The sequence below is a fragment of the Chrysemys picta genome, chromosome 2 (assembly GCF_011386835.1).
Source record: "Chrysemys picta bellii isolate R12L10 chromosome 2, ASM1138683v2, whole genome shotgun sequence".
NCBI lineage: Eukaryota > Metazoa > Chordata > Testudines > Emydidae > Chrysemys > Chrysemys picta.
Window position 1 is genome coordinate 259,806,106 of NC_088792.1, and position 13,084 is coordinate 259,819,189.

General features: G+C 45.9%; 1 protein-coding gene across 1 annotated transcript; it reads right to left on the reverse strand.

Annotated features, from left to right (window-relative positions):
- Window positions 1-1,104: 1,104 nt before the first annotated feature.
- On the reverse strand, window positions 1,105-11,621 carry KCNV1 (potassium voltage-gated channel modifier subfamily V member 1). Its single transcript, XM_005287269.3, has 4 exons — window positions 11,482-11,621; window positions 9,804-10,316; window positions 6,812-7,338; window positions 1,105-2,820 (listed from the first exon to the last, which is right to left on the reverse strand). Exons 2-4 carry the CDS (start codon window positions 10,283-10,285, stop codon window positions 2,309-2,311), a joined length of 1,521 nt encoding a protein of 506 aa, XP_005287326.1. The 5' UTR covers window positions 10,286-10,316; window positions 11,482-11,621; the 3' UTR covers window positions 1,105-2,308.
- Window positions 11,622-13,084: the final 1,463 nt, after the last annotated feature.

The window sequence follows — 13,084 nt, forward strand, 5'->3', positions numbered from 1 at the left end:
AATTTAGATGGGGCTACTATAAGGTGGGTGCATAACTGGCTGGATAACCGTACTCAGAGAGTTGTTATTAATGGTTTCCAATCCTGCTGGAAAGGCATAACGAGTGGGGTACTGCAGGGGTCTGTTTTGGGACCGGCTCTGTTCAATATCTTCATCAACGACTTAGATATTGGCATAGAAAGTACGCTTATTAAGTTTGCGGATGATACCAAACTGGGAGGGATTGCAACTGCTTTGGAGGACAGGGTCATAATTCAAAATGATCTGGACAAATTGGAGAAATGGTCTGAGTTAAACAGGATGAAGTTTAACAAAGACAAATGCAAAGTGCTCCACTTAGGAAGAAAAAATCAGTTTCACACATACAGAATGGGAAGAGACTGTCTAGGAAGGAGTACGGCAGAAAGGGATCTAGGGGTTATAGTGGACCACAAACTAAATATGAGTCAACAGTGTGATGCTGTTGCAAAAAAAGCAAACATGATTCTGGGATGTATTAACAGGTGTGTTGTGAGCAAGACATGAGAAGTCATTCTTCCGCTCTACTTTGCTCTGGTTAGGCCTCAGCTGGAGTATTGTGTTCAGTTCTGGGCACCGCATTTCAAAAAAGATGTGGAGAAATTGGAAAGGGTCCAGAGAAGAGCAACAAGAATGATTAAAGGTCTTGAGACCATGACCTATGAAGGAAGGCTGAAAGAATTGGGTTTGTTTAGTTTGGAAAAGAAAAGACTGAGAGGGGACATGATAGCAGTTTTCAGGTATTTAAAAGGGTGTCATAAGGAGGAGGGAGAAAACTTGTTCACTTTAGCCTCTAAGGATAGAACAAGAAGCAATGGGTTTAAACTGCAGTAAGGGAGGCCTAGGTTGGACATTAGGAAAAAGTTCCTAACTGTCAGGGTGGTTAAACACTGGAATAAATTGCCTAGGGAGGTTGTGGAATCTCCATCTCTGGAGATATTTAAGAGTAGGTTAGATAAATGTCTATCAGGGATGGTCTAGACAGTATTTGGTCCTGCCATGCGGGCAGGGGACTTGACTCGATGACCTCTCGAGGTCCCTTCCAGTCCTTGAATCTATGAATCTCATGAGCATTCCATAATGTTGTTTTTTTTTGGGGGGGGGGGCATGCATGTATTTCATTTAGGATTTCTCTAATGCCTCAGTGAGAACTATTAACTTATTTAGACCTGATCTTGGAGCCCTGAGCCACCCAAAACTTCTACTGATTTCTATGGGCTAAGCTGAAACAAGTGTCTATTTCCTTTGTGATTAAAAAGAGAACTTCTGCATTTTCTGATGTCAACCTGATGCTTTCGGCAAGGACTCAGTTAATTAAAATAAATTAAATTCTTCCCCTGGAATTTTTGATGCCTCAGTTTCTAAATACAGGATTTTTTAATTCAGTGTCCCCTCAAAACTGAGAAAAGTGCTTATATAGACAAATAGAGACAACATTTGTCTTGAACTCCATGATGGTAGCTTCCAGGCAATGCCTCTTGATAGCACAATACACAAGGAACAGAAACAAAAGCCACTTTTGTGCTGCAGATGCTGATACAGACCCTGATGTTAGTTAGAGTATCCTGAGAGGCTGGACTGTACAGCAACCCAGAATCTGTATAATATAGAGCAGCCATACCTCTTTTCATCACCAGTCCTGACATAAGCATGTGCCCTACACTGGGGCATGTGAGGGTGCCTGCTTATGCTAGCTCTATGCTTCTCCTGAACTGGGGAAAATTCTCCCCCAGCCTATTGTGGCCCCTCTATGCCACTGATATTGTAGCAGATGGAGGCCAGAATGGGGACAAGGATCAGCCCCTTGACTCTTGTTTACATCTACAAACAATAATACATAATGTAAAAGCCATCAGAAATGTCACCAGTGCTTTACTCCTTAAGCTTCTTTCTTTTCAAGTATTTTTAATTTCCTCATCCTTTCCACCAAAAGCCTCCTCCCCCTGTTTTTTTTTTGAGGGGGGGAAGGGTGTAAAACTTTATTACTGTATGTTAGCAAGGACATACGATTCATAGTCAAAGATTTGGATCATTATTTTACTTTGATGGGTCTCCTATATTTTTCCAGTTCAAGAACCAATTGTGAAAATTAGTTTCAAAGCCCCTTGAGAGTTCCCAGCTTTTGAGTTATGCCTTTGGCCTACACTAGTTATTTTAAATGCAACAAGAAAATAAAATTGCAAATTGGAGAGCAAATATGCTAAGAGTGAATAATGTAAAATGACAGCTGTCCTACCGTTCACTACTACACCTTGAAGTAGTCTGTATGTTATACAAGATTTTTATAAAGTCAAAACCAAAAATCATCTCCACCACTGCTCCTGGTGCTTGCTCTCTCTCTGCTTCTTAACCGTAACATATCCATGATACTGCGAGCATATATGTCTCGCAAATTAACATTGATATTTGAGTCAGTGGATGTGTTCTTTGTGAGCTTCTTTAAAGCTTCACGCTGTCGAAGAGCAGCCTCCTTTATCTTCAGTGTAAAATAACAAGCAGAAAAACGGTCATTTATTATAGCTATAGGCAAAGCCAAGACCAATATCCCCGATAATATACACATAAAGGCCACTACCTTGCCAGTGGTAGTGTCTGGTCTAATGTCGCCGTAACCAACGGTTGTCATGGAAGTTGTTGCCCACCACCATGCACAGGGCACACTTGTGAAAGTTGTGCCAGGGACACCTTGTTCAACAAAATACTCCACCGTGGAAAATATAGATATTCCCACAGAAAGAAAAAGCAGCAGCAGGCCAACCTCTTCGTAGCACTGTGCAATAGTCATCCCAAGAGATCGCAAGCCTGGAACACAAGAAATCCTGTCAGTAGGTTGATCCATGTAACAATCTTCATACCTCTGTTAAGAAGCACTTGTTCTGAAAGCTAGACACTTTGCGTTTTATGTTTCAACCTCAGGAATGCCTTTATGAGGAGGCAATGCTGTTTGGAGAACTGTTGGAAAAACATGATTATTCAAGAATAAAACACAGAGGTCTCTGATTTATGGTCCCTATCTTGAAATGGAAAAGAATAGATATTGGTGTCCAGTATACAAATTAATAAGGGGCTGATCATGAATCATATTAGAGTGAGGGGGAAGACGTGCAAAGACAGGAGTGGGAGATACACATCTCATGCCTTCCTCTCTTATGCTGGTTACTGCCAGCTCTGCCAGGTACATCCCTTCAATTACAATGTAGTTGGAGTAACTTGTTATGAGGGAAATGATCCATTCAATTTGGGGGATAGGATCAGGCATAAGGCGATCACCTTTGTCCAACTTCACAAACCCCTTTGCCTCACTTGCACCCCTATGCAAAAGCTGAGTGGGTAGGGGGAGGGAGCATGAGTGTGCAGAGACTTGCACAGGACAAAGACAAGTGTGCACATGTGGTCGCTCTTTGCCCCTCCCCCTCTAGGGTATGCAGGAGTGAAAAAGCAAATACAATAACACTGCAAAGGAAGAAATGCCATATGCACACAAATGAAAAACAAAATATATCCACAAAACAGGGCATCCTCTAAAGCCAGTTATGATAACTTGGGTCTCTGTATTATATCTTCTTGATCACTGAGGACTTTATGATTTCTGACAAAGTGTTTCTCTCACTAATTTTTTAAATAACTAATATTGTTTTTCTTATTGAGGGGGAGAAATGCAATGCTTACAAATTACCCTCACTGAGCTCCAACTAAACCAAATAATGTTGGAAACTAAGGTTGAACTCATACATTTTTGCAGGTCTCAGACAGCCATTGGAGTCTCTGGGAGTTTGAGACATAAATGTGTTTAAGATTTCTTGGTGCTTTTGGGCCAATCTCTATGTCCCAGTGCACACACAAAGCCCCTGGTTTGATGCATGCACTTCAGAGAGTGCAATTGGGCTCCTTGTTTTTTAGAGATTTTTTCTTTTCCTCCACCCTACCTAACTAAGGGCTTGTCTACACACAGTTTTTGTAGCACTGTAACTATATTGGTTTAGGTGTTCATACTGGTATAGCATACTCCTGTAAATGTAGGGGAATAAGCTATACCATATAAGCACTTTTATACTGGTATAAATTCATCCACACTAGGGGATGTATCACCTTTATCTATATCACTCAATATAGTTATAATGGTACAAAAGCTGCGTATAGACCAGTCCTAAGGACCAGCTCTGATAACCCTCAATTTGCAAGGAAGTTGCAAGCAAGCTATCCCGGGGGGAGGGATAGCTCAGTGGTTTGAGCATTGGCCTGCTAAACCCAGGGTTGTGAGTTCAATCCTTGAGGGGGCCACTTGGGGATCTGGGGCAAAAATCAGTAGTTGGTCCTGCTAGTGAAGGCAGGGGGCTGGACTCGATGACCTTTCAAGGTCCCTTCCAGTTCTAGGAGATGGGATAGCTCCATTTTTTTTTTGAGCACCTTGCAAAACTAACAACTAGAAGGGATGATTGAGTAATTAGTTTCTCAGTGACCCAGAGGGGAAGTGTTACCAGTTAAATAAAGCATTGCTCTTTTTGAAAGCATTAGTGAATTTCAGGGCTCTCTTCCCATGTTTTTGTTTGCTGGATTTATAAATGGGGGTGTAGTGAGTAGGTGCAGAGAGGTGGTTTTACCTCTGTATATGGCATTGGTAAGACTGATACTGGAATACTGTACATAGTTCTGGTGTCCATATTTAAAAAAATGTTGAAAAATTGGAGAGGATGCAGAAATAAGCCACTAAAATGATCTGAGGGCTGGAAAAAATGCCTTACAGACTTAAAAAGCTCAACCTGTTTCATTTAGCAAATAGAAGATCAAGTGGTGACTTGATTGCAATGTATAAGTATCTTCGTAGGGAGCAAACACCAGGTACTAAATGGCTTTTTAATCTGGCAGAGAAAGGCATAAGAAGAACCAGTGCCTGAAAGTCAAAGCCAGACAACTTCAAATTGGAAAGAAGGCACACATTTTTACTGTGAGGGTGATTAGTTATTGGATGAAACTATGAAGGAAAGTGGTAGATTCATCTCTTGATGTCTTCAGTTCAAGGGTGGATGCTTTTCTGGAAGATATGCTTTAGCCAAACACAAGTTAAAGGGCACACAATAAGCATGTTCTCAGTGATCAGTAGGTGTCAGTGGCTGTGCAGGTTTTGTAATTTCTTACCATATGAAAGCAATTCTTTTCAAATTATTTATCTGGCCAAGCCAAACCATGGTTGCTCCAACACAAGCACATTGAGGTTGAGCAGAAAGGCCTTAGGGAGTCCTGCCTTCCTCCTGTGAGGAGGGCTGCAATAACTTCACTGTAGGTGCTGGGGAGTGCAAGGAGTGAGTCTTGGTAGCACTGCCAGTAGCACGAGGGGTGCCAGTAACGGTGAGTCTAGGTGAGGCAGAGCAGTGGCCCTGGCCCTTTGTGCCACTAGGCCTGTGCTGAGGAAGTGCTAGGTTGAATAGGTGTATCGAATCCAACTGCTCAGCCTTCACAGCCTGCTTTATGTCCCCTTTATGACCACATCCCTTCCCCAAACATAGCTTGGCTTTTGCAGAGGCATAGTTGTGTCCTGTCTTTATCACCCCCACCCACAGGAATAGTTTGGCTCTGCCATTTCGTCACAAAATGTGCAGGCCAAGTTGAGCATTTTTCTGCCACACCCTGCTATGCACAGCAGGGTCCCCGTCCCTTCTGCCAGCCTGCCCCATCCCCATCCACTCCGCTGGAGTGGATCCCAACTGTGCAAAAGGGGTCTCTACAATATCCCAGGGATGATGTCATACAGGTAGGTGACTCTGCTTGTAGGTGGGAGGGGGAGATGTGATTATGGATGATCCCCTCTGTGTGCAGAACTTTCCATATTAATGACTATGTTTATGTATGCGTTAGAATCAAAATGAAAAACCCTCACCATTTTGTCATCTTTAACTAGCAGGAAACAGGCTCCAGATCTGTACAGTGTATATTTCCATTCTGATTTACTAGGTTTATGTTAATAGCAGCGCCTGCTCTGCCAGAAGATAACTGTTTCCGACAACATTCAAATTATAACGAGCTGCAGTTTTTGATTTACTGCTCTGAGCCTGGACGACTGGTAAAACTTAAATTTCAAAAAGTATACAATTATCACCACTGGCATTTAACCTCTTCGGAGCTGTTTACATGTGTAGTTAAGTGGCATCTAATTCTGTATGCTAAAGAAATGGACTACTATTTTCAGTTTTAATGGTGATGTGATACTTCACTCTTAGACTAGGAGAGTTATCAAGTTTTGATAAGATTAATTCAATTTTTTGCCTTTCAGTGACAAGAAATCACTAAACTCCATATGGGAGAGAGACAGGCGATGCTAAACCAATAGGATAATAATTTCCTGAATGGTTTTTAAATAAACATATGAAAGATAGAAAGGTGTGACCCCAAATTTCAAAGTGAAGTTATCTGATGTCAACAATTGTCATTACAAACCTGGGGAATTGCCACTAGGAGCCGTCATAGGATCTGCTACGCTTCGAGCTGCAGGTGTCAATTCCATTCCCACACTAGCTCTGCTAGCTAGTGCACTAACATTGGAGGGTAGTCGCAGCGGCAGGAGCAGCGGGGGAGTAGCCACCCTGAGTATGTATCTAGTGTTTTTGACCAACAGGTCACTTCCTTCCATCCCTTCTATGCAGATTCAGTTTTATTACTGAGGCAACAGCACCCCGGATAATCTATAAGGGTTACTATGTGTCTGTACATTTAACTTGCTTGGTTAATTTCTTTTGACCTCTTATGGCTTGTGAAACGCTAAAACCAATATTATGTTAAATCTATGCACTAAAGGTACCTGTGGAATGTCTGCCCAGCTTCAACATACGCAGAGCTCTGAGCAACCTCAGCACCTGGACGATGCGCCCCACATTCTCCAGCTCTTGAGAGCTCTCCCCACCGCACATGCTCTCCACCAGCAGGGTGATGTAGAAGGGTAAAATGGCCAGCAGGTCTATGATGTTCGCCACGCTCCTCAGGAAGCGGCACCGATCCCGTGTGCACAGGAGCCGCAGGGCAAACTCCGCTGTGAACCAGACAATGCACACATACTCCAGGGCGTCCAGTAGTGGGGGCGCCAACCAGCTCAGCTCCACAGAAATCAAGGCCATATTGGCAATGGACACGACAACAAAGGCCATAGAGAGAGTTCCAAAAGTCCTGGCAGCTACAGAAGAGCGAGGCTTCTCCAGCATCTCCCAGAGCCTCTGCCTGACACTGGGACAGAGACTCCCGGAGAAATCCTCTTCCTCATCCTGGGCATCCAGCTCTTCTGCATCTTTCTTGATATCCAAAGCTTCACTCAGTTCCTTCCTCCTGAAGTACCTGCCCAGGGAATCCAACCCAAAATATAAACCTTGAATGACAATTTTTGCACTATTATGGAAACTGCCTTTCACATGAAACCCCCCTGCAACCAGAGTAAATCTTCCTAAAGGGAATTTGATACATCCTGATACAGCTCATCCTTAACTTCAAGCATGTAATAAAGTGCTTTGATGAGTTAGGGCCACAGAACACATCCACACAGCCATTATGTTCCTGTGGTGCTCATTCATATCAGTGAGAGTTTTGAATGCACCAAGAGCAGGCCTACAGTTTGGGAAATTATGCCAGAACAAAGATATAAATATGTGCTTGATACCACAAAGCTTTAGATATGTGAGTGTTCTCTCCCCCTCCCTCCCTCCCTCCCTTCTTCTCTCTCTCCCCCTCGTCCCTCATATATATATATATCGAGAGAGAGAGAGAGAGAGAGAGGACATGATAACAGTTTTCAAGTACATAAAAGGTTGTTACAAGGAGGAGGGAGAAAAATTGTTCTCCTTAACCTCTGAGAAAAGGCAAGAAGCAATGGGCTTAAATTGCAGCAAGGGTGATTTAGGTTGCCCATTAGGAAAAAAACTTCCTAATTGTCAGAGTTGTTAGGCACTGGAATAAGTTGCCTAGGGAGGTGTGGAATCTCCATCAATGGAGGTTTTTTAAGAGCAGGGTAGACAAACATCTGTCAGAGATGGTCTAGATTGGGGTAGGCAACCTATGGCACACATGCCGAAGGCGGCACACAAGCTGATTTTCAGTGGCACTCACACTGCCCGGGTCCTGGCCACCGATCCGGGGGTTCTGTATTTTAATTTAATTTTAAATGAAGCTTCTTAAACATTTTAAAAACCTTATCTACTTTACATACAACAATTGTTTAGTTATATATTATAGACTTATATAATATATAATGTTACAATGTATTACTGGCACGCGAAACCTTAAATTAGAGTGAATAAATGAAGACTCAGCACACCACTTCTGAAAGGTTGCCGACTCCTGGTCTAGATAATACTTAGTCCTGCCTTGAGTGCAGGGGACTGGACTAGATAACCTCTTGAGGTCCCTTCCAGTCCTAATTCTATGATTCTACTCTTAATGTCAGTGGGACAAACTGTGAGAGTAGGGGATGCTCATGTAAGACTGGCAGAATCAGGCCCTATGTTTCTAAACCATCTTGTCATTTTTACTAATAATATTTTACTTAATTTTTATTACATTGCTTTAGAAGGGAGGTATATAATCCTTTATACCTTTATAATCCTTTGTCCAAAACATACCAATAGCTCAAGAACCTATTTTATTATATCTGTTATTTACACCTTATTTAAACATTTAGGTCCTGATTCAGCAAAACAATTCTCCAACTTTGTTGAGTAGTTATTATGGATTTTAAGCATGTGCTAAATATTTTGCTGAATCAGGGCCATATTTATGGAACATTTTCTTCAAACAAGAAGATTACCAAGAAACATGAGACAATCCTTTTTTCCATATATACATGCTGGTAGTCAGTACATTTATTGATCGCTGTTGATAGTCAAGCCTCATACCAAGGGATGTGGTGGATTTTCATCAGTCTTTAAATCAAGGTTAAAAGGCTTTCAAAAAATATGTCCCAGCTCAGCCACAGGATAAGGGCATGATGCAGGAATTACTAGATGTGATTCTATGGCCTGTGTTATGCAGGTCAGATTAGATGGTCATAGTGATCCTTTCTGACCTGAAAATCTATTAAGAAATCAGTGAAATCGAGTAGCACCTTGAAGCCATTCTGGAATAGATACTATTGGACTGTCGGGCAGTGCAGGTGTGCACTGGGTTTTGTATCACATTCATCTGTAAGTATTTTGGATTTTTTATTTATCATTTTTAGAACAACCCCACACTTCAATATTAACAAATAAACCAGTAACCAAAATTAATCACAACCAATAGAATTAAAAGAATAAAAATATCCTAGCACAAACGTCACAGATGTCCACCTTCTCCTCGTCCCTATTTAACATTTTCATCTGCTGTCACTTCTGCCTCAGCCTGTCCCCCCGAGTCATTTCCTTCTGCCTCCTCCTCCTCCTCCCACCCAGAACTCCCAGTGCCACCCGTCCCTTTAGCAGAAGTCAATGCGGCATTTGCCCAGCCACTGCTCCCATACTGAATCTCATCATCCTGCCTCCAGTGCCAACCTCCCCTCTAGTAACAGTCTCCACTGACCTCTTCCAACCTTTTCCCTCCCACATCCAATATCCACTTGTCCATGTAGTGGGAGTTGGTGCTGAGTTTGTGCAGCTCAGCTCCTTCCCCAGCACCCATCTACCCCTGTAAGTGCAGTTGATGCTGAATTCCTCCAACCCACACTGCTGGATCTCTTCCCTCCACACCCCAGGGCCTGCCTTTTCCTGCAGCAGGAGTTGATACTGAGAGCATCCAGCCCACGTTATTATTTTCCTCCTTTTCCCAGTGCTCACCTGTCTCTGCAGCAGGAGTCGATGCTGAGCTCGTCCAGACCCCAGTACTGGATCTCCTGCAGGAAGGAGAGGGCGCACAGCTGCTCCATCACATGCAACCTCCCTGTCTGGTAATAATTCAGGATGTAGCGAAACGCCTGCGAGCTCCGGTCAAAGAAATACTCGTTCTCCACCAGGTTGGCATCGTCGCAGAGCTCCAGGAGGCTAGCAGCTACATCCCGGGCAGCGGACACCACCACGGCCAGCTTGCCGAGCCGGGTGTCTGGGTAGCAAGACAGAGTTTGCTGGGACAGTACAAAGCGGCTGCCACCCACATTGATGGTGAAACAGCCCAAGGAGGGGTCAACTTTCTGCAGCAAGGGCCCCTGCTCCTCCTCACTGCAGAAGACGCTGGACTCCAAGGAACCCAGCGATGTGCTGTCCCCTGGCTCCTGTCCGGTTGTCTGGGAAGAAAGGGACATGCAGCAGGGAGGCGACTTCATCCTGCAGCTGCCAGCAGCAGCCCACTGTCTCCTATGTTAAAAGACACAGCAAAGGTGAAGAGAAGACAGCCCAGTTGAGGGAAATGGGCCAACCCAGTTTTTAAATGTATTTCTTTCATACAATTTCCTTACAGATTCAAGTGTCCCCACTTGCTCAGAGCAAAGCGTCCATCTCAGATAGAGCTTAAAAAAGAGATGGAAGTAGCCCAGCAGGATATACATCTGGTTAACAATAAATAATAATGATCCCTGAAATATATTTACCTTGCATTGGTTTTAAAATTACAGTGTCTAAAGAATCATGTTTCATGCTAAGATTTATTTATTACCATAATGGGACATCAATATAAGATCCAGTTGCTTTGAAATTTGGGATTGTAACTATATGTGTCTTCTTTGCAACTATCCAGGGGATTATTGTTTTTAGCATTTTAGCACCTGTCTCTCAGACAACATTTGATGAATCATAAAAGAAAGGGGGGGGGGAGGCAAATTAAGCATCCCAGTAACTCATACACTTTATCCAGCACCATAGCACCTCTCCCATACAGAACTGGAGATGTTAGCCGTCTGCTTTTCTGACATAAAGAACTGTATGCCAACTCTATGGAAACAAATCCACAGAGATTTTAGAGAGGAGGAGAAAGTTGTACATGTTTTGTACTTAAGAATGACCATTAACCAAGGCTACATAGGAAATAACCATTCTCTAAAATATCTGCATGAACCAGCTGGTCATCAAAGCTACCCCTCTGTTTGTACTTGGCAGCAATAACAGACCTACTTGAAAAGTTAAGCAGCTGGAATAGCTAAAAGTCTAACGGGGTGGGTTAAAATTCCCCCGAAGTCTCACAATTCCATCCTTATCATAATTTGTTACCTGCGGTACAGGTATGGTTTAAAGCCCAATACCGTGCATTGACGCCTGCTGGAACACAAACCCGCTGCAAAGTTTTAAAAGCGGGATTATATTTTACTGAGACGTTTTAAAATATATAGAAATGCAGGAAGGGACTCGGTGATGTGCCGCTGTCCCGGGGCTGGCTGGCAAGAGCCGGAGGGTTGTTTAAGGGAGACAGAGCGAGAAACTCCTCTGCTAAACAGATCTCTCCCGAGCGCCCGGCGAGCTCGGCTGCGCGATGCTGGGCATAGAGCGGCACCAGTGCCAAGGAGAGCAGGAGCCAGCTGTGCCTTACCTGCCCGGCCGCCTCGCTGCACATCTGGGCTGGTGCTGCTGCTGCTGCTGGCGGCTCCTCCCGAGTGGCTCCCCCGGCCGGGAGCAGGGCACGGCTGCTCCGACAAGGCTCCTCGCTGCCCGCCCGCACCTCGCCACAGCCCCGCGCGCTCAGCTCCCGGGAGCGCCAGACCCGCGTTCCGGGTCATGTGCTGCGGAGGGAGGTAATTCCAGAGCGGGCTGGGGACCCGCGTGCTCCGTGTGAACGGGCCGGGCGCCGCCTGCACTGGGCAGAGAGCGGGAGCTGCGTGTCACCTCCCCGCTAAACCCACTGGCACTGCCCTATGGCCCCCGCCAGGCTACGCCCCCGGCACTGCTCTATAGCCCCCGCCCCGCCAACCCCCACTGGCACTGCCCTATAGCCCCTGCCCCGCTAACCCCACTGGCACTGCCCTATAGCCCCTGCCCCGCTAACCCCACTGGCACTGCCCTATAGCCCTGCCCCGCTAACCCCACTGGCACTGCCCTATAGCCCCTGCCCCGCTAACCCCACTGGCACTGCCCTATAGCCCCCGCCGCGCCAACCCCCACTGGCACTGCCCTATAGCTCCCGCCCCGCTAACCCCACTGGCACTGCTCTATAACCCCTGCCACGCTAACCCCACTGGCACTGCCCTATAGCCCCTGCCCCGCTAACCCCACTGGCACTGCCCTATAGCCTCCACCCCGCTAACCCCACTGGCACTGCCCTATGGCCCCCGCCAGGCTACGCCCCCGGCACTGCCCTGTAGTCCCCTTCCTGCTAACCTCCACTGGCACTGCTCTATAACCCCTGCCACGCTAACCCCACTGGCCTATAGCCCCCGCCCTGCTAACCCCCACTGGCACTGCTCTATAGCCTCCTGTTACTCCCCATTGACACCGCTTAATAGCCCCCCCACTGGCAGTGCTCTATAGCCCCCTGCTCACCCCTCCCGGCACTGCCCTATAGCCCCCTCCAACTCTCCCACTGACACGGCACTATACCTCCCTCCCTGCCCCCACTGGCACTACCTAATAACCCCTTTCCCGGCCCCCTGGCACTGCCCTATAGCCCCCTGCTACTTCCTCATTGACTACCCATTGACACTGCCCTGTAGCCCCCTCCTACCTCCCCACTGGCACTGCCCTACAGCCCCCTGCTACCACACATGGACATACCCACTGGCAGTACCCTATAGCCCCCTGCTACTCATCCACTGGCACTTCTCTATAGCCCCCTCCCCATCCCCACTGGCACTGCCCTGTAGCCCCCCATTGACATACCCACTGACACTGCCCTATAGCCACCTTCCCACCTCCACTGGCATTGCACTGTCACTCCCTCCCACACCCCACACTGACATACCCTCTGGCACTGCCCTATGGCCCCTGCCCACCACTGACATACCCCATGGCACTGCCCTATAGTTCCCTCCTACCTCTGCATTGACATGCTCACTGTCACTGCTCTATAGCCCACTCCCCACCCCTACTGGCACAGCCCTATAGCCCCTGTTGACATACCAACTGGCACTGCCTTATAGCCCCTTGCTATTCCCCACTTACATATCCACTGACACTGCCCTATAGCCTCTGCTGACATA

Excerpts from the sequence above, each read along its gene's own strand:
- KCNV1 (XM_005287269.3), bottom strand. The coding sequence starts at position 10,285 with ATGAAGTCGCCTCCCTGCTGCATGTCCCTTTCTTCCCAGACAACCGGA. Across the intron at positions 7,339-9,803 it reads GACTCCTGCTGCAGAGACAG|GTACTTCAGGAGGAAGGAAC; the intron begins GTGAGCACTGGG and ends TTCCCTGGGCAG. Across the intron at positions 2,821-6,811 it reads GCTGGGCAGACATTCCACAG|GCTTGCGATCTCTTGGGATG; the intron begins GTACCTTTAGTG and ends CTTGTGTTCCAG.